This window comes from Callorhinus ursinus, unplaced genomic scaffold, assembly GCF_003265705.2.
Source record: "Callorhinus ursinus isolate GAN/ISIS: 27379988/994484 unplaced genomic scaffold, GSC_fseal_2.0 scaffold11, whole genome shotgun sequence".
In the NCBI taxonomy this organism is placed as follows: Eukaryota; Metazoa; Chordata; class Mammalia; order Carnivora; family Otariidae; genus Callorhinus; species Callorhinus ursinus.
Window position 1 is genome coordinate 9,364,168 of NW_027397073.1, and position 22,969 is coordinate 9,387,136.

Below are 22,969 nucleotides of genomic sequence, written 5' to 3' on the forward strand. Positions count from 1 at the left end.
TCTTACACTAAAACATGTTACAAAAGGATAACTTGGAATTCTATTCAGATTTAATATTTACTGTTACATATTCAAGCAATTCCAATTTTCACATAATATTAGGGTTTGTAAATTCTACTTGACAAAATCTTTACACTCTTCTATTGTGTGGTCATGTTTCCAGACTCCAAAAGAAAATAAGTATCATTTCATACAAGCAATTTAGTAATTTTCACCAATTCTTGATTAAGTCAAAAGATCTTTTTATTTGTTTTTTATTTTTATTTTTTTTTCATCTGGGTACAGTATACTTTATTGAAGGTACATGACAAGGTAGGCCTCCTCAAGCCCCTCCTCTTCTTCAGGGCATCTGGGATGAAAACTCTGTAGAGGTCAGGAGATTCTCAGCATGTTGGGGGATGAGTTGGGGTGAGGACTCCCCAGCAACTGAGGGCCTCTCCCTTCCTCTTGCTCTCGCTAGGGCTGGTGGTCCAGAGGCTCTTACTCCTTGGAGGTCATGTGGACCATAAGGTAAACCACCTGGTTGCTCTAGCCAAATTCATTGTCATACCAGGATATGAACTTGACACAATGGTCATTAAGTGCAATGCCAGCCCCAGCACGGAAGGTGGAAGAATGGGTGTCACTGTTGAAATAGCAGGAGACAACCTGGTCATCAGTGTAGCCCAGCATGCCTTCGAGGGGACCTTCCAATGCCTGTTTCATCACCTTCTTAATATCATCATATTTGGCAGCTTTCTCTAGGCAGCAGTTCAGATCCACAACTGACACACTGGGGGTGGGAACATGGAAGGCCATGCCAGTGAGCTTCCCATTCAGCTCAGGGATAATCTTGCCTACAGCGTTGGCAGTATCAGTAGAAGCAGGGATGATGTTCTGGGCAGCCCCTCGGCCATCACACCACAGCTTCCCAGGGGGGACGTCCACGGTCTTCTGGGTGGTAGTGATAGCATGGACTGTGGTCCTCAGTCCCTCCACCATGCCAAAGTTGTCATGGATGACCTTAGCCAGAGGGCCCAAGCAGTTGGTGGTGCAGGAGGCATTGCTGGTAATCTTGAGGGAGTTGTCATACTTCTCAGGATTCACACCCATCAGAAACATGGGGTCATCAGAAGAAGGGGCAGAGATGATGACCCTCATGGCCCCACTCTTCAAGTGTGCCCCAGCCTTCTTCATGATGTTAAAGACCCCACTGGACTCCACAAGATACTCAGCACCAGCATCACCCCATTTGATGCTGGCAATATCTTGCTCCTGGAAGATGGAGATAGGCTTTCCATTGATGACAAGTTTCTCATTCTCACTCTTGAGAGTGCTGTTGAATTTGTTGTGGGTGGAATCATATTGAAACGTGTAGACCATGCAGTTGAGGTCAATGAAGGGGTCCTTGATGGGGACAATATCCACTTTGCCAGAGTTAAAAGCAGCCCTGGTGAGCAGGAGCCCAATATGGCCAAATCCATTTACTCTGACCTTCACCATTGTGTCTCTGCAATGCACTGTACCAGAAGATGCAGCTCTCTGTCAAACTGGAAGAAGCAGAGAGCCAAAGATCTTTTTAAAAAGCCTTTAGAAGGAGGGCACATTCTGCATGGAGCACTGGGTATTATGAACAAACAATGAATCATGGAACAGTACACCAAAACAAATTATGTAATATACGGTGATTAACATAACAATAAAAAAAATTTAAAAAAAATGCCTTTAGAATGCAAGCCTCTAGTCATCTGGATGACTCTTTATTTAATTAAAAAATTTATATCATGAGTCTCTTTAAAATTATACTCTTAATTATTTGCTTTAGAATTATTTTCCTACTTACTGTCCAGACTTTCCTTTTGCAATCATTTCCCCGTTTTTCCTGCATTGTACTTCTTATTGCATTAGTATGGGTATACTGGGGTTAAACACAGTTTTTGTTTCTGTGTATAATTTTACGTTTGGGTAGAGAGATAGTTTTTCTGGGTATGCAATTCAGAGAAGGTATCTATCAAAGCACATTAAGATATTATATTGCCATCTTCTGGCTTTAATGTTTCTTGTTGAGAAAACTATCTTTTGAAATGTCTTGATTTGTAACTGTTTTCTTTTCCTCTGGTGGTTTTTTAGACTTAGTTTTGCCTTCAATGTTTGCCCTATTAATAAAATGTATCTAGTTGTACATTTAGTCTATTTTAATTAAAAATTTTGTGCCTTCTGGATCTGTGGAATAATGTCTTCTTTGATTCTAAAAATTGTTATCCATTTCTTTCTCGCATACTGTCTCTCTTCAGTTCTTTTTAATCTCTTTCTCCTTAAATTCATTTTTAAATTTGCACATTAGACTTTTGTTGCTTGCCTACCTTTTGATTCTGGGAGTTTCCTCTATGGGAGTTATATCTGGAAGAAGTGTCTCAAGATCAGTTCCTCAACTGTGGCCTCAGGGCTGGTCTTTAGATTTTTGCCCCATGGTAATTCTCCAAATCGATTGCTTTCTTTTACCAATAGCCATGGATTTTTCTTTCACCTACTATTTGTTTACACTTCTCTTGTGTGTGTGTATCTGTGTGTGTATGTGCATAGGAAGCAGTTCCTTTCAAGATTTCTCTTTCATTTCTTTGAATTTCAAAAATCACAGAAAATAATCTTTTTTTTTTTAAAGATTTTATTTATTTATTTGAGAGAGAGAGAGAATGAGAGATAGGAAGCACAAGAGGGAAGACGGTCAAAGGGAGAAGCAAACTCCCTGCTGAGCAGGAAGCCCGATGCGGGACTCGATCCCGGGACTCCAGGATCATGACCTGAGCCGAAGGCAGTCGCTTAACCAACTGAGCCACCCAGGCGCCCAGAAAATAATCTTTAACATAATTTATCCACCCGTAGATGGGGGAACAGGAGAATATTTTAGATTTCTAAGTTTTCCATTCTCTCAGAATCAGTATTCAGCTACAAAATTCTGCCTTTGTTGTGGTTGTGATTGTGCTTTTCAAGTGTTTTGAACCCCAGTAAAAGGCATAGATCCTGATACATATAAGGGTTTAATACATTATTTGGGCTGAATAAATAAATGAGTGAGTGAGTAAGGGAGCACATCTCTTTCTATTAATACTGTCATATACATACTTTATGGAGGTTTTTGTTTACACAGAAAAAATTATTAATTTTACATGAAATAATAAATATACAGGCAACAACATCTGATAGTTTTACATGTTTACTGGTGATAATTAATATTTCCCTTGATACACCAAATCTACAACCCACCAAAAATATTCTAATTGTTGGCATTTTAAATAAATAATGTGGATGGCATTGCATATTGAAAACTCCAACTTTATCTAAGTCTACACCTAATTCAAATGAAACAAGACTGAAAGCTGACAGAGAACACTGAGGTGTTATTTCATGTCTCTGAAACTTTTTTTTTATAATGTTTGTTGCCATAGAGGCTTAAAATATCTTTTTGAGAAATATCTCAGACTTCTCCTATAGTTATTCACAGTAAATAATTTTTGAATATTTTAGGTTGTTGGGCATTGTTGGACTTATTTCAGGGCAAATTCATTTGTGCCAATATTTTCTAATCATTTTTTATTAAAATGAGATCTGGCTTTTATCTATCACTACGGGATATCAATGTTACTGTCAGTGTGTCTCATTGTATTTCAGAGAAAAGTTTCTTATTAAGGAGCAATATTCCTTTATTTGTACCCACTAAGGTATCTGAACATAGACGGCCACTTGATGTGACACAATAAATTTATTTAAGTCAAACTAGAAAAAACTCTTTCAGTTGAGAAAAAACAAAGATATTTCCCTCATACTCCTTTAAAACAGCAGCAAAAAAGGAGATGAATTTAATTTGTAACTTTTTTTTGTGGAATTCATTTCCAAACACTCATTCCTTACTTATAAATTGAGGTTATTTTTATTTGCTTTCTTGTTTCATTTAATGGAAAAATATATAAACGCTTTAGTATAATGAAATTTGCAATTTTTCTTCTAGCAGATATTTTCCATGTCCTCCTTAGATAATGTTTATCAGTGAGTTCTGCTTGGTATGAATCAGATGGTGTATGTATATTGGTATATGATCCACCATGTGCAATCACAAAACTTTAATTTGGAAATGGATTAGTAGTTATCTCATTTAATCTTCCATTATTTAAAATGTTTGCTCCTTTAAGATTCTTTTTAAGCAATCATTCAACCAACACTTCAAGTTAAGCGGAAATTATTTTTAGACAATGTTAAATATGACCTAACAAATGCTCTGACAAAATATGTCCTTCATATTTTTGTTTGTTCTTAACCAAATTGAGCAATGAAAGGGCATATTTTGTCAGTAAATGTTTTAGTCATGGTTTATAAATTCTTCTCTCTCTCTTAAGGATTTAATAGACAAGGACACTACACATTACTATCAAGAAAAAATACTGTTACACATTTATCATGAAAAGACACATTACCTTTCTATTACTCCTTTTTTTAGATATTTTGTAAGATGTAGATGTGCATCATTTCATTTAATATTAAAATACCCATCACATTTACAGCAAAATTGATCACTTAGTCATATTAAGCCATCTAAATTACATGACTACATTTATTTATTTGTTTGTTTATTTTCATTTCATGATCCATCTTCCCCACCTTGAAAAAATGCATGTATATTTATGTTTCACCTAAATCTATTCTACAACATAAAAGGACAAAAACCTATTTATCTACCAATTTACATCATAATATATGTCGTTAGTGTGTCTTTCATAGAAATTCCATTTTCATTGTTTTGGCCTATGTGTAAACTACATGCAGCTCTTAATCAATGAGCACATACTGGAAGTACATTAGAGTGGCTGAATCCTCTAGTTTTTAGTTAGAGAAATTAGATACCCTTAAAAACAAGCCCACTACTGCTTACCTGGGAGTATTCCCTCTCCACTCTGAAATGTCTGGACTTTAAAGTTATACAATTTGAGTGAACTGAGGAGAAATGTATGTTGGGTGAAACAGAGTTCTCATTATGGTAGGTGGCTTTCCAAGTCTGGGAATAGTAGACATGTTAGTATTGTTTTTCCTTAAAAATATTTCCAGGCATTTCAGCTGACTAGCTCAGTCAGTAGAGCGCACAGCTCTTGATCTCAGGGTTGTGAGTTCAAGTTCTATGTTGGGCATGGAGCCTACTTAAAAAAAATAAAAAATAAAATAAAAAATATTTCCAGGCAATCCTCTTAATAATTGTGAAAGAAAATATTCACAACCATTTAAATTTACTTTTATGTTCACATGTAATAACTGAACCCTGATGCAGTATTGAATTACTTCTTTGAAACTTCACATTAGAAAATTATCTACCACAGCATATGTATTTCCTAAGATACATTTATTGATGCTAAATGGGAAGAGAGCATTGTTGAAATATCAAATATTTTTTAATTCTAATATTAACCATGGAATTCACTAGGGTTGCAAAGGAGAGTGCTATGAGATATCTACCTGGTGATTCATTTAGGAAAACAAGGCAACAGAATGTCTTCACATGTTACTTAATGCAGAACAAAGGGCTTCTGCAGTTTGTCTCAAGATATCATAAATACCACTCACTCCCTGGTGTTGAAAATTTTTAAAAAAAGTTAGACTTCACTGGATCCGAAGTAATGGAGTTTTCCACAGGATAGAAAAAACACTGGTGTATGTAGAAGGGAAAGCCATCCAACAAATCCATGTTCCCCACAACATTATCAGGATCAGGGTTTAATCATCAGAATTCTGCATTAAATGATGACCCAGGGGTAGAAATAATTTTTTACATGGGATGAGGATATTTAATTACCAAATATTATTAATCTAGTCATTTATTCTCAAATTTGACCAGTAAATTTAAAATTTTACCAAATATTAGAGAACAATAAAGGATAGATTTAGGAAATAAATCTACAAACCCTAACCATGCATATGAAAAAAAAATAGTTGACACAGAAAACAGAAGGGATATTTTAAGTATAAATAGTCTCATCTGACATTTGAGAACATGCCTAATTGGAGAAGTGTAGCCTGCTGTGAAAAACCAATACTTATATTGTTGTATTCTTGGAAATTAAAAATAAAAATAATAAAAATGAGAAAAAAAGTAAAAAAGAAAAAAAATCATTATTGTAATGTCTGGAGGAAGCTTTTTTTACCTGAGGGCTATTTCAGCTTCTAATTTAGAATAAATTTCATTATTTTTCCAATGAAATTTTTATGCACTGCAATTGCTAGGCTAGTAGTGCAGAGCCACAAGCTTGGGAAGCACGTATTTTGCAAGAAGGTAACTGGGTATGATTATCTGAAGCGCAACACCTCGCCTGACTTGCAGGAACCATGTTCGCCGACTTTGGGAAAGATAGAAGCATAAAGGAGCGGCGAGTTCAAACAAGGCATAGCAGCCTGGAGGTCAGCATACATATTGATTATAACTGAGATTTTCATAGTTGATTTCTCCTTAGAGAAGGTGGCCTGGTTTTATATTGTAGCATGCATATTAAGATGAGAAACATCTGAACAGCTACTGCCTAATTATTTGTCTGTGGTGTAAGTTCTTTAATTTTTCACACATAGCCAGCCATGAGGGTGGAGAAGGCCACAGGTGAGCCCATGAAGGGTGGAGCTGACCGAGGCACAGCTGGTAGGGAAGTCATATCTAACTGTGAAATAAACAACTATCCTGCTGATGTTGAAAAATAAATTTTGAATTTACTCTACAAGTAATAGGCACTTGTAGGGCTTTTTATTGTTTGATGCCCAGCAGGGTGAAACCTCCCCGCCCCCAATGAATATTCAGAGCAGGGCTGTCCAAGAGACCTTTGCGTGACGACAGGCCTGCATAGTCCGTAGGACTGTGTGCAGTAGCCAGGAGCCGCATGTGGCTTGTGAGCTCTTGACATAAGAGAGTAAACCCTAAAAGTTCTCAAATTAAAAATTAAAAAAAAAAATTGTAACTGGTATGGTGACAGTTTTTGTATATATTGTTGTGATCATTTCATAGTATACACAAATACTGAATTATTGTTGTATACCTGAAACTAATATAATGTTACATGTCAATTATACCTCAATTTAAAACAGAAAGAAATATGGCTATTGCAATGGAGGGAATTGTGGCACTACCTGCACCTTGATTTTGGATTTCTGGTTTCTAGAACTGTGAGAAAATGAATAGCTGTTGTTTTAGCCATCAGTTTGGAGTAATTTGTTATGACAGCCCTAGGAAATTAATACAGATGGCTTCACTGAGGAATTTGAAACAAGAGCAAGTGGCAAAAAGGCCAGAAACAAGGAAGCATTCATTCATGAGCGGTCCCGCAGCACCAGGTACCACCCTGGGTCTGAGTGGTTGCAGCACCATTACTCTCACCAGACTGACCATGAAATACGATTTCACTGCCTTCTGGGCCCTTGTCTCCATGGTCACCATCCTCACCCCAAGCCTGTTTCTTCAACTTTTCCTTTAATTGTGTGTCACCCAATATAATCTATTATCTGGTTTAGGTTAACTACAATCTATTTCAGTCATCTACAACCAAGAACTGAGGAGAACTCAATGGTTTTGAACAAGTTTCCAAAATAATATTTCTTGAGTAAAATAGTATTTACTTTTATATAAAATATATAGTATATATTTATATATAATTGATATATATAATTATTATATATATGTGTTCACTTTTTATCTCTCAAAACTTGAGGCCGTACAAATAATGTGTGCCTCAAAAGTATGATACACTTCTCAAAATAAAACACATAATGAGTTTTCTTGCTGTTTAGGGAAAACACAAGTGAGAGCCTTTTTTCACATTGAGAATTATGTTTGCCACCTGAAAGCCATGGGTGAGTGGTGAAAGCATCCACAATGGAAATGTAAATTGAGATGAAATATTTCCTTTGGCAGCAGCTCAGTATTAAAATAAACACAGTAATCTGCAGAAATGTCATATATATTAAGATTTTTATTTAACAATAGCTATGATTTTAAAAGATTATTGCATTAGAGAGAAAAATCATGCTTCACACTGTAAAAATTTAGCATTCTAGTAATCTGTAAGAAGTGTTATTTCACATTATTATGAATAATTCATATATTTTAAATGTCTTTTTGTCTTAGCTATAATTCAGAAACTGACAGTGCTAGGTGCACATTTTCATTATTTTCCTATTCTAATATTTTAAAATCCACTTTAATTTAAATGATTTGATCAACTAACTTACCCCAAAATATCCAAGAAAGTTATGTACATGATCCAGTTTATAGAATACAAATGAATATATAGACATGTTTTTATTTATTGTACTATTTCTGCTTTATTTATTTTTATTTTTTTTAGTATAGAATTTTCTTTACTCTCTATATAATTATGGCTCTGGTAATATATTAAAAATTTTTTTTAATGCTATCTTTTCATTCTCAAATTTAAGAAACTGAGACTAGGATGTCCCTCTATGAGGGTCAGAGGGAGAAGCAGACTCCCTGCTGAGCAGGGAGCCCGATATGGGACTCGATCCCGGGACTCCAGGATCATGACCTGAGCCGAAGGCAGTCGCTCAACCAACTGAGCCACCCAGGCGCCCCTCTATCCTTTTGTTTCTTGCATGGTACATGGTTTATGTTCTCTATAGTTCTATAATTATTTTGCGTCTACATTCACCTATGCAGTGATCTATAATGAGCCTTGATCTGAAATGATGGGGGGACGTTTAGTATTTGATAATTATAGGATACGGATCTTTTTTCTTTTTTTCTTATGCATGTGATTCTGTTATGGTGAAATGGTTTCATTTTTATTCTAGTGTGGTCCGAGGATGATCTCTGATGTTAGTGATTTATGAAATTATCTGTTTTCCACACTAAACAACTTGGTCCAGCTGCATGCCATGCAACCACAAGCTGGGAGCCCCCAGGGTTACTTTCTTTTTCTTTCTCTTTCCTTATCTTCCATGAGCTACATCCTTGGCAAGGTGGGGGATCCCCTATGTGATGGTTGCCATGGAAATGTCCATCTGTGTGTGTGTGTGTGTTTTTAACTCATTGGTATTTAGATAATATCGCCGTGAAATGTATACAGCCAACTGCTACAATCATGGTCATTCTCTATTTCTGGGTTGAGATAGTCACACTCTAACACACAACACCATGCAATATGAACATGAGGTGGTATACATCTTAGGCATATGTTCTAGGTATCTGGGAGGGATGGTGGGTGAAGAAGCATTCTTTGGATATGTAGCCATACATTTTATTTATGTATTTATTTATTTGCTTATTCACACATTGCTTTTTTTTTTTTATAAGGTACTAGTTTTGAATTGTGTTAACTTTGGATAATTTCTAATAGTATCAGTAGTTTCTACTAGGCCATTCGGGTCATGGCACCTCTAGATATATCTCACTTCAATTAGGATGCCCCACAAGAGTAAAGACAATTTTAGTAGCAGAAAACTGTGCTCTTCCAGCCCTGCCAATTACTTGAGAAAAGAGATCCACATCATCTCTCTGTCTTCATTCTTCTGTCCCCCACTAGATAAAAAATACCGAGGGACACACTGCAGGGGAACTGTCATTGGACATGGCAATGCCATCCTTTTAGTGATGTAAGGACGCTATAGCTAGACTCATCCTCCATCTGCCTGTTACAGGATAATAATGATTCTGCTAATGCACTAAAACAAAAACAAAGGAAAGGCAGATAGGACATTCAATATAAAGAAAGAAAATAAGATTTACCAGTGCAATTATACATTCAGGAAACTTAGTTCATTTAACTTATTTAAGAAGGATAATTCTTCTGGGGGCCTGGGTGACTTAGTCGGTTAAGCATCAGACTCTTGATTTCGGTTCAGGTCATGATCTCGGGGTCCTGAGATCAAGCCCTAAGTCGAGCGCCGCCTTGGGTTCTAGGCTCAGTGGGGAGTCTGCTTGAGATTCTGTCTCTCCCTCTCCCTTTGCTCCTCCCCACCACTCTCTCCGCCCTCTCTTTAAAATAAATTAATTATTAAAGAAAAAAGGATTATTCTTCTAACTGCACCTTTAGATTTATGTTAACAGTTTATCACTCAGTTGTACTAAAGACATAAGTTTGAGATTTTTTCCTAAAAACTGGACAGATTATTTATGAATAATATAAGAGAACAAAGTCATTTCAACCGAGAACAGAAAGTATCTGAAAGCATGGACTCCTGATATAACAAAATAAACTGGATAGATGCTGAAGATTACAAAGTCAGAGGTGTTGGAATTGGAGCTGAGAATGAAAAAAAATTAAACTACACTATTAAAGAAAAAGGAAAATCATGGTGCTAATTCTGTATTTAACAAACATTGTTATCATTGCATTCTGGAGGGGGCTAAGTATAATCATTGTGTTTCTGCCTAACTTTAAGAGGATTTAAAATGTTTAAGAAAATCTAGTATTTGCTACATATAAAGAACTGGACTTGCAAAAAGCTTAGTTTATTAAGTGTGCAATCAGTGTTAAATACTTTGGAAAATAGAATTGGTCATAGACATACATTTTGTATTTGTTAGATTATATAAGTATTATTTAACTATTAAGAGGTTATGTCTAAATAGTAATAACTTTAACGTTAGGCAAATTACGTTTTTTAAGATTTATCTATTTATTGAGAGAGAGAGTGTGTGGGGGAGAGGGGCTGAGGAGAGAATCTTTCACGCAGACTCCCTGCTGAGCGAGGAGCTGGACCACTGGATCCCACAAACCGTGAGATCATGACATGAGCTGAAACTGAGTGGACTGCCTAACCGAGTGAGCCACACAGTCGCCCCCAAGCTAAATTATTTTTTAAGAAGGAAATATTTCTGTCTATTTGTTAAACTTTTTCAGAAGACATATTTTTCCCATTAAAGCTTCTGATTCTGGACCCTGATTGAAGTTCCATTGATTATAGCACTCCATTTACTTTGTATTGCCATATAAGAATATTCTTGCAGGCACAGGGTGGTAAGATTTTTAGGACATCTGAAACTCCTGCTTGTCTCCATCATTCTTTGACACTCTATTACCATAAACTCCACCCCTTACAGTGGGCTATTCTTTTACCATGTTTAGGTAAAGGAATTTTTCCTCAAAAGGAAAAAAAGGAAAAAGGGGAATTGTCTGAAAAGTACTTTTGAAATTACTCTTTCAAATAATAATATGTTTGAAAATCAAAACTTTTTTCTTTAAAAAAGAGAAGAAACTCATTGGGTAATTACCAAGTGGGGGGAATTTAGGAGTTTCTAAGTGCTAGAAAGGGGAAATTCATAATACTAAGCTAATTAAGCATTGAAAAATAGCACTTGGGATAAGACAGAATTAGTCCTGTGTCTACACAGTTGGTTAAAACGAGTCCCTTTGTTCACTAGGTAGGAAAGTGTCTTAATTAAGTGCAGTAAGAGTTTGATACCCTGAGGTTACCTTAAGTCCATGGTCTTTATAAGCTTCAGTTTATTAGAACCTGTTGTGCAGAAACATGATGTCAGTTTTTATATCTCTTGGGCAAGAGCTGTTGTAATTGGAAATGTTTATTTTATAATCCCCAGCCTTTGAAAACCAGCAAAAAAAAAAAAATAAAGCTATGTTTCATCAGTTACTTAGCTCCTTTATATATTAATTTCACAAAGGAAAAAAAATAACTGAGCTCTGATTTGGATTCAGAAAAATGCTATGTACTTAGAGTGAGAAAAAATTAGCTGGTTGGAAGCATATGGATACTCATGATGATGATGATGATGATGGTGATGATGATGTTTCTTGGCATGTGCTGAGTGATGACACTATGCTGAGATCTCTGCATATGACTCATATTTTATCCTTGGAACAACCTTGTAAATTGAGGGCTGTTATTTCCTCCATTTTGTGGATCATTAAACAAAGCATAGCAGTGTTGGGTGGCTCCCCTAGGTGTGTACAGCTGGTGAATGGCTGACTATGCATTAAATATAATTATATCAAAACAAGAAGACAGGACCTGTATCCAGGGCCAGCTTACTAAGAAAAAGATCACCCAAGTTCTCATAATTCTAATGATCAATAGTTTATATGTAGGTAACGGAAGTACTGAGAACGTATTTTAAGCTATATTAAAGTAAAATACCTATGCTGGCTCCTATATTATCACTTTTAACTGAGTACATTTTCTTTAAACTACATACAGTAAGTATTTGTTTCATAAGCAAATCATTCCTAGGAATGTTATCTTTGGATAATAAATAAAGTTAAGATAATTAAAAAAATAGAGACCTAGTTTCTTTGCTTAAGGTAATATTCCTTCAAGTAGAAAATCAGTAGTATTAAAATGAGATCTGAAACTTTTACTGACAAAGAGTAAAGAAAATAATTTATTTTTTTTAAAGATTTTTATTTATTTATTTATTTGACAGAGAGAGACACAGCGAGAGAGGGAACACAAGCAGGCAGAGTGGGAGAGGGAGAAGCAGGCTTCCCGCTGAGCAGGGAGCCAGAGGCGGGGCTCGATCCCAGGACCCCGGGATCATGACCTGAGCCAAAGGCAGACGCTTAATGACTGAGCCACCCAGGCACCCCAAGAAAGTAATTTCTTAAGAAAAAAAATCCCCCATAATTTTTTTCTGTTATCTGGACTATGTAAGTCAGGTCACTCTGAATTACATGTGTAAGAGAAATTCATACTAAAATGTCTATTTCAGAATGATCTTGTGTCCTTAATATAATAATTTAAAATTCATCTGTGGTAATTTAACAAGTGAACTACTTTTCCATTTCATGTACAGTTATTGTTTAAGTAAAAATGATCTTAACTAAAAAGAGCAAATCCAGCCTTCTTCTCAGAGTCATCAACATTTAAGGATTTATAGGAAAATAGTTGATGTTAGTTTGCTATCCTGCTTGTAGCTGTGTGTTCTGTGGTTTCCGAACTGCGATACAGAGCAGGTGCAGAGGACGGCAATATCCTGCCCCTTCTGTCTCGGTAAAATAGACTAGTAATATATATGCATACTCAGAAAGATAATATTAAACAAATTTCTCCAAAGGATATAAGGAATCTAGAAGAGACACAGAAGACAGTGGGGCCCCAGTAGATGCAGTGGAAAAGTGAGGGGCTGAATCCCACAAGGAGGCATGTGTCTCCTGTTTCTGGACATTTGAGGCCCAAACCCAGCCAAGCCACAAGGGAATCAGATTTGAGAGAAAATCTGACAAAATCTGGTGAACTCCCTTCTGAAATAGGCAATTAAAGAAACAGAGAGGGCTTCAGAAAGGGTCTAAGTGAAATAAAAGTTGTGACCTCAAGAGGATGGGTATCATGAACACACTATGAAGGCACACACACGGGTTGTGTCTTTCCACAATGTCAGCTTTATTCAATCATAAAGCAAAGTTAATCACAATTATAAAGCAGGTTCAGGATTCCAAACTCAATGACAATTCACCATGTGATTAAAGTTGGCTTCTTATATGGCACACAAAGCAGGACAGAAGACAAACCACACAACAAACAGGGTAACAGAAGCGTGCAGGACATTAATGAACCAAACGCGAAGTCAGTCTGTGGGTGTGTGGTTGAGATAAGGCCTGGTCCGGTCAGGGTCAGCTCTCAGCACTTACTGCTTCTGATGTTCAAGCAGTGAAGGATCTCGGTTCTGTTCGGAGATCAATCAGCAGAGCTTTCGGTGGCGGTTTCCTTTTTTAAGTGGTCAGACATAGAGGTGTCAGGTCTGGAGAGTCTGACCATTTGCTGCCTAGTCCTTCCCTTTTTAAACGGATTCGATCAGTTTTGGGTCTCTGCAGACCTCTTGTTCTTCTCCTTATCAGTTCTGGGGTGTCAGCTGAGGCTGGTCCAGAGATGTCTCCTGGCTGCAGTACCTTAACTATTTGCGTCGTTGCTCGACACAGGCTCCTGCTGGACACGAGAGACTCCATGTTGCCATCTACAAAGGGACACAGGCTCAGGGGCCAAACTTCTTACACTGAGTATCCTGTAGTATTACTGAGCAGTTAAGTTTGCCCTACAACTTCAAGGACAAGACCAAGGTGTTTTTTGCCTTTCACCAGGGAAGCAAAGCAGCACTCCCTGGAATTAAAAATGATAATGCCTCCCTAGAAATCATGTGACCTCCCATGAGATCACACACAGTAGGTAGATGATATTTTCTTACCTAAAAATAGCAGCAAATTCCACATGTAACATAAAAAAAAAATGTGGGATTACCATGTCTAAAGAAATTGTTAACCTAAAATTACTAGAAATTGCTAGGATAAAATCCCATCTGGTTAAAAATAAATTAATGGCTCCTTTCCAGACCTTTTTTTTTAATTTGGATTTCATAAAACTACATACCATATTTAAGGATCATATTGGATCCTAACAACAGAGTAAATCAAACAAAGTGCTTCTGTGTTCCTTTTTTGGGTTAATTGTGCAATCACAACAGAATGGGGGTTGAGAGGTCATGATGAGTTAACGGATGCAAAAATAAAAATTTCCAATAAGTGTTCTACACAATGTTGCTACATCTCTATTTATTTGGTGCAAAAGTTAAAATGTCTGTGCAAGGGCTAAATATCTGAAAGCCATTTGTGAATACATTAAAAGATGTATAAAAACAATTTAAATGGTCATTGAACAAAATGTATTAGTTAAAATATCTTTTAGGAATTGGTCCTTTATGAGTTGGGAAAATGGTCTAAAATCATTGACCTTCAATATTCTCCCCCCTAAACTCTTAGATGTTTTTCTAGTTTAGTATGGGTTTCTTTGAACATCTAATGCCAATGAGCACTGATATTGTAGGGATTTTTTTTTCAAGTTATGCAGAAGGCTATCTCTTCATTCGAGATAATTAAATTGAAATTTATGGGACATTTTTGAATGGCTTAGTTGTCTGTTACAGATTATGTGTTTCTATTACCATTGTCTAAAGAAAATGTTTCCCTGTTTAGGTACTGAATAGTATTTGTAAAATGTATTGCATGGGAGACAATTACTTTAATGTTTTCCTCGTCCTTACAATGCTCCAGCAATTGAGCAAAGACATAGGATTTTTAAAATAATTTTATCGTTATGTTAATCACCATACATTACATCATTAGTTTTTGATGTAGTGTTCCATGATTCATTGTTTGTGCATAACACCCAGTGCTCCACGCAGAATGTGCCCTCTTTAATACCCATCACCAGGCTAACCCATCCCCCCACCCCCCTCCCCTCTAGAACCCTTGTTTGTTTTTCAGAGTCCATCGTCTCAAATCAAAGGCATCCAAATTGGCAAAGAGGAAGTCAAACTCTCACTCTTTGCAGATGATATGATACTGTATGTGGAAAACCCAAAAGACTCCACCCCAAAACTGCTAGAACTCATACAGGAATTCAGTAAAGTAGCAGGATATAAAATCAATGCACAGAAATCAGTGGCATTCCTATACACCAACAATAAAGACATAGGATTTTAAAGAACAAATCGACCAAATTTTGTGTATTAGTGTTCTCCAGGTAAACAGAGCAAAGAGGTTGAATATATAGGAAGAGATTTATTATAAGGAATTTGCTCACATAATTATGGAGGCTGAGAAGTCCTAGGATTGGCCATCTGCAAGCTAGACACCCAGGAAAGCCAATGGTGTAACTGAGCTCGTCTTAAGTCCTGCAAATCGGGAGCACCAAGGAGAGTAGAAAATCAATGTATGACCTCAAGTAATCAGGCAAGAATTAAAAGGGGGTAAGTTTCCTTCCTCTGCCTTTTGTTCTATTCAGGCTTTCAACTGATTGGATGAGGTCCATATTGGGGAAGGCAATCTTTGTCACTGAGTTCACCAATGCAAATGCTAATCCCGTCCAAAACACTCTCAGAGACATGCCAAGAAAGAATGTTTAATTTCAGCATCCAATGGCCAGTCAAGTTGACACATAAAATTAACCATCACTTTGTGATGATACAAATTCAAACTGGGCAGGCCTCATCCTTTATCTTCATGGTTGGGGGGTGGGGCACACCACAGAGGGCCGCTCTGGACGGAGTTCTGAGTCCCTCAACCACCCTCCAGATTTTCTACTGCCATGCTTGGGCATGAACTTCTGTTCACCTCCACTTTCGAGGTTTCCTTGCTTCTTTGTGCCTTCACTGTAGCCAAATGAACTTTGGAGGTTAAATTCCTTCTGCCCGAAATGTGCTTTACTATTATCTCCTAGGTTTATATGCTAGACATTTCACAATTGCAAAAGCTTCCTGACCTTGACAAAGCTCTTCTTGAATCGTTCAGGTAAAGTTGGATGCTCCATCTTCCATGATTCTGTAACACCTATAAGTGTAGCTAATAAGCCATTGATTGAATCTTCTGTAACTTTGTATTTCGTTTTTATCCATGTCTCCTCCCCAGTGAATCTCTCAAGGATTGATATATTTTTTTAGCTTTGCATATTCAGCACCAAATATAGAATGAGTTAATATTTAGGGAATGTATGAGTAGAAGAATAGAGAAAGGGCATTAATCACTAAGTTGACACAAATGAAAATAAAATCAATGAAACCAACAAAGGACAATAAAGATAAACTAGACAAAATAGGAATGACCCAAAAAAAAAAAAACCTCAGAAATCAAACATTTGATGAAAAAAGAGTAAAATGAGTAAAACGAAGCATTGCCAAAGATGGAAATGGAGGGAGAATCAGAAACAGAAATCACAGAACATATATGGACCAGTATAGATGATGCTAAAAGAAGAACAAAGTAGGCATATGATAATATATCAGTATTTGCTCTTGACAATAGAGGCTGTTAGTGAGCCCACATGATCAATGGAATGGGTACTAATATATATATTGGATGGGGAAAGTTTTGTAAAGTGAACACAACTGCTTCTTAATTGCTAATTAAAACTCTGAAGTGTAGTTTGAGATAAACTTTATTTTAGTAGGATGGTTTTAAAGGCCATGCAAATTGTAAAGAGTTACCCTCTGTTACACTAGATCAATGAAAAAGATAACATGATGTTAAACCAGAACCATAAATATTCTCCGTCCACTTAATAATGTTTCCCAGGAGACCCCTGAGCTGCATTAAGCTGAGGAAATTGTTTTGGGCAAGGGAAACAGGTGAGAGGCCAAAAGGAATTCTTAAGATTAAAAATAACCAATAATTGAATACTTTGAATAGATGAAAAATTGTTTTCCTGCATTTGAAGAAAAGTTTTTTATAAGAATGGATAAGGCCTCTGTAAAGAATATAAGTGACAAATTCCTTTATAGGAACATGCAGCCTCTTTACTAATGTGTCAGATCCATCAGGTACACACACACACACACACACACACGCACACACACACAACATAGACATACAGAGCCATATACAGCTTATTGAATTCTGATACTTAGCACCTGAACAAACAACATAATATTCTTCATTTTGTTATCATATCAGTAAAAATGCAACATTAGGAAATATCTTGCATGGTTGTCATAAAAATTAAGTGAAAAATTAAAAGAATGGAAAATTCTTACTAAGCAGTATGAAACAATGTAAGTAAAATTTATAGTAAGAGCCTAGCAAATATTAAAGCATATGAAATTAATTCTCCTTTTTCTGCCATTTTTATTGACCTGTGAGAGAGACTAATTTGTCTCACCATTTAGTGCCCCTTTGTGCTTAGGAACCTGCATTCCTGAGAAAGAAAAAAAATACAAAATTTCATAGAAATAGCAGATTTTTGACTTTTAAATTCAGTTTACGATAAAGAAATGTTTACAAATGCACATAGTATATAAGCAGTCATATGGAACATGTAAATTGCTTTCCATGAGTCCACAAACCTCTAAGTATCAATTATTTCATTTCTCTGACAACTAAAACATAAAGAATTTATGGAAATTAAAAAAAGTTTGTAATATTACTACAATAAAAGACTTTTTTGATCAGTACAGTTATTTAGTTTCTGAGAAAATTATAGATGAAAGAAATTTAAAGAAATTGTAAAACATGGTTAAACTTCTAAACCTCTTAACACTAAGCTATTATTTACAGCAAAACTACTAGACAACTGAGATTTCGATATGATATACCCAGACTTCAACATTCTGATAAACTTGAACTCATTCTTGTGTTAGTCCCATCTGTCAGATTGGCTGCAGACAAACTGAGAAATCAGTTGCTGAAAGTTTCATGACTTATGGCAAAACTTTGTGTTTCAAATGAAAATACAAACAAGTAAAAATTACTTGGTGCCTTATGAAGACAATATAGGAGTTCTCATTAGCTAAATTTAATTAGGGAATCTGTTACAGGCTGATGTCCTAAAAGACCAGGAGAGCTTTTGGTATGGGACATTTGACTTAATTTCTTTGATGACTGTGCCATTTTTCTGTCATTAACTTTGTTTTCATTTCAAAAATCAATAATCCTATGCTTGTTTCAGCTTTATTTCCATTGTAGCATTTCCACAGCTGTTTGAAAATATTGTTCCATATATATATATGTATTATGAAATAAGTTTACATTTATGCCATATAATAATTCAGAATTTTCGAACATCATCAAATTATTTGTACTGAATATACAAAATAATTTTCACAACACAAAATGTAACATATATATATATTTATATATATAAACTATATATATATCATATATAATATATACATATATTATATGAACATGTAAATATGTTTATATATATATAAAGTATATATATAAAGTATATATATATATATGTATATATATATATATATATATATATATATAAAGGAAAGAGAGAGAGAGGTAGCAGGGAAGGGCAGAGGAAGAAGAAGAATCTTAAGCAGGCTCCATGCTCAGTGCAGAGCCTGACATGGGGGTTCCATCTCACAATCCTGACATCATGACCCAAAGCGAAATCAAGAGTCGGACGTCCAACCACCTGAGCCACACAGGTGCTCCGTGACAAATGTACTTTAATAAAATATTACAAGCCCAAAACCAGAGGTAGCAGTAAGGGAAAACTACCACGTTTTTTAATCCCTCAAACCATACCTGTAGCATTTTAAAACTTCTGAAATTTGAATACATCTTTAAAATAAACTTCTAGGTCTGTTGGAGGTAATGCCCCCCACCCCACCAAAAGCGATTATATAATCAGTATATGACTTATAATCAGAAATGCAATTATTACACGAAACAAGGCATGACATCTTAGTAGAGTCTGTCCATTGTGACATTCCTGGATGGACGCCAGTGTTCCGGAGTCACCTTTTACAATAGTATCCTGAGGCACTGGTTTGAACCACTACTTGATGTGCTGCAGAGATTTCTGATAACCAGGGTTTTTGGGGAAGAATAGATAGGGAGTAAGTTTAGGATTAGTTTTCTCATAATCAGCAGGCCGCCGAGTGATTCCTTCTGTTTCACTGCCCTTAATTGCTGGTTTGAATTTCTGCTCCTGACAGTCTCTCCTCCCCCATCTTTTGCCCACTCATGCCAGCCATTTCCCTAAGTCCCCCCATATTTAATTGTGTGGGGAATCTTTATTGAAATTTATGGGCATAATTGGAATATTATCTCATTTCATCCAAGAAGCAATTTCAAATTTAAATGGGACCTCTACAATTTAGTTGCCATTTTTGGACATATGGTATCTCTCTCCATTGTTCCTCAACCTTTCCTATGTTCCTCAGTATGTTATAGCTGCTCAGCATCTTACTTCTTCCTTTTCTTATTGGGTTTCTAATACTCTCTTTCTCTCATGTTTTCCTCAGAGTTCAGGATTATATTAATTTATTCCCTAGTCATTTCCCCACACATAATTCAGTCAGGATAAAACAGCAAATCCCCACTATATACTGTTTACCTTAGAAACACTTTAAATGTAAAGACACAAACAGTCTGGAGGAAAAGAAATGGAACAAAATACACCATGCAAACAGGAATCTTACAGCTGGAAGGGCTAAATTAATATCAGGCAAAACAAGCTATAAGACAAGAAATATGACTTGAAACAAAAGGTATATTCCATAGTGATAAAAGAGCCTAAGTGCTAGACAAACACATAAATTATAAATGTATATGCATCTTATAACAGATCTTCAAAATATATGAAGCTAAAACTGATAAAATTGAAAGGAGACTTATACAATTCTACAATTACACTCAGACATTTCAGCATGCCGATCTCACTAATAAATAATATATAGAAAATCAGTAATTTTATACAAGACTTGAATAACACTATCATTCAACTTGAAACAGCACTTATGTAACATTCCATCCAACCACAGCTAAATGCACATTCTTTTCAATATGCATAGAGCAGTCTGTAAGAGAGAGCATATGCTGGGCCATAAAACAAATCCCAGTGAATGTTAAGAAGATTGAAATCATACAAAATGTGTTACCTAATCACAGGGGGATTTAATTACGGGTCAGTAACAGAAAAACATTTAGAAAATCTCCAAATATTTGGAAAATAAATGTAAAATATATATTCCAATAACCTATGGGCTAAAAAATGACAAGGAAAATTAGAAAATATCACGATTAAATTCAATGTATTTGAACTTCTGTGATGCAGTTACAGCAGCTGAGAAAAATCCTTAGTTTTAGGTGCTAATAATAGAAAGGAAGTAAAATTTCAAATTAATAATTTAAACCCAGGTACATCCTATTAAAGCTGCAAGGTGTCAAATATAAGGTAAAATTCTCAAAACATCCAGGGAAAAGATCAAATAAAGTGAATACAAAAGGAATCAGACTAGCATCAGACTTTTGAAAACCAACATACCAAGCAAAGCAACAAGAGTAACATGCAAACAAAATCAATGAAAGGAAGTGTGAACCAAGTATTTTACATCTAGTCAATATTTCCTTCAAATATCAGCCTTACAGAAAAACAGGATTTGATATGTAAATACTGAGGGAATTCTCTATCCATCAGCGAGCTTCATCCACCCAAATGATGACCAGGACAAATTGAGCAGAAGAAGGCTGGTTGCCATTTCTAGACATATAAATGGTCACATATGACTAAAGAGTAAGCAGGATAGGGTGGATGGCTAATATACAAACGCTATATGTTAAAATATAGTACAAATGATGGAACTAAAAATGTGAGAAAAATAGGCAAAGCGTAAATTAGCAAACAATTTATTGGTGTATGGCTAAGTAATAGATGAGTTAAACGACACTAAATGACATCTGAGCCATATATCAAAATGTTCAGTAAGTAAACAGGGAACTAAAAGCAGTAAAAAGCTATAAGTATAAAGATAACCACAGAATACAGATACAAGCTTCGTAAGTGGAAAATAAGTAAATGAAAGAGAATGCACATCTTATCAAGAATCATAGAAAATATCACAAATGAATCACGAAAATTATCACACAATACACATAATTATAAAATACTATAATTACCATATAGGATTTTATATATCTTATACAATACATAAGATGTATAATATGTGTTATATAGCATATTAAATATTATAGTCATGTACTAATATGACAAGGTTGAAAACAAACATATAAATCATAAGAATAAATGTTAAAGGACTTAACTTACCTATTAAAAGACCAAGTTTCCTATGCGGCTTACAAAACAAAATCTACAACAAACTGATTAAAGAGTAAAAGGATAAACAAATTCTACCAGGCACATGGAAACAAAGAGGGAACAGAGGTCCTGATACCAGTAAAAGTAAAATTCAAGCCCCAAACCTTTAAGCATGATGAAGAATTTTAAAGTGGACAGCCAGAATCTACAATGAAAAAATAATTCTCAACGTTCATATACCAATTAACAGAGCAACCACCTTTAGGAATAAAAAGCCACAAAAAATGCAAGAAGGAATATATAGAAACTGATCAGTAACAAGACATTTTAATACAGCATTCTCAGTACAAGACAGATCAAGTGGGCAATGATAAAAAGAAGATCCCAAAACACAATCAGTAAGATCGATCGTATTGACTTATTGTATATGAAACTCTATACCTTATAACAGAGAATGCACATTCTTATCAAGACCCTATAAATTATTCAGAGAATAGAGATATATGCCCCACATGAGATCCAATTCCTGGAATCTTGCCAAATTAAGTCCACATGCAGCCAAGATATGACCACAAGAGTTCCAATTAAATTAAAAAGCTTTTGCCTTTCCTGCAATACCCACCTCCTTCTACTCCAGCCAGGAGCAGCTGAATGGAGAATGAGGGAGGGGTGAGAGAGGAATCCATGTCTTCTAATCCTCAGTGGCAAATCTTTCAAGTTATAGATTAAACTTCAGCTGGAGGAAGGTTAAGAGAGTTATTGAAATAGTAAGCTCGAGTTGACTGAGCTATTATTTTTAGTGCTTAAATATTATTAAAGTTTTATAGACTATGCCTGAAGTAGATTCTATACATGAGCCATGAAAGAGAAATTTGTAGTGGTTTGTTTGAAGACTGTTATTTGAGGAAGAAAAATTATGTATGCATCTCACAGCTTTGGAATGTTTCATACATTCACTACATATTAAGCATCTGAAGTAGGGAAGTAGGAAGATAATTTTAATGAGAAAATTCTGAGTTGCTGCTGGGCAGAAAGTGGTAAAGAAAGAGTTGAGATTTAAAACCAACTATATGTTTAAAAAAAATGAGGAAGATAGCAGGAGGGGAAGAATGAAGCGGGGGAATTGGAGGGGGAGACGAACCATGAGAGACGATGGACTCTGAGAAACAAACTGGGGGTTCTGGAGGGGAGGGGGTGGGGGGATGGGTTAGCCTGGTGATGGGTATTAAAGAGGGCACGTTCTGCGTGGAGCGCTCACTGGGTGTTATACGCAAACAATGAATCATGGAACATTACATCAAAAACTAATGATGGCGGGCACCTGGGTGGCTCAGTTGGTTAAGCGACTGCCTTCGGCTCAGGTCATGATCCTGGAGTCCCGGGATCGAGTCCCATATCGGGCTCCCTGCTCAGCGGGGAGTCTGCTTCTCCCTCTGACCATCTTCCCTCTTGTGCTCTG

At 35.9% G+C, this 22,969-nt stretch overlaps 1 protein-coding gene across 1 annotated transcript; it reads right to left on the reverse strand.

The window, feature by feature from the left end:
- Positions 1–528: 528 nt before the first annotated feature.
- On the reverse strand, positions 529–1,482 carry LOC112835358 (glyceraldehyde-3-phosphate dehydrogenase-like). The gene has a single exon (XM_073897960.1). It carries the CDS (start codon positions 1,480–1,482, stop codon positions 529–531), a length of 954 nt encoding a protein of 317 aa, XP_073754061.1.
- Between the last annotated feature and the right edge of the window lie 21,487 nt (positions 1,483–22,969).

What these genes read in the sequence shown, in the direction of transcription:
- LOC112835358 (XM_073897960.1), bottom strand. Translation starts at nt 1,482, where the DNA reads ATGGTGAAGGTCAGAGTAAATGGATTTGGCCATATTGGGCTCCTGCTC.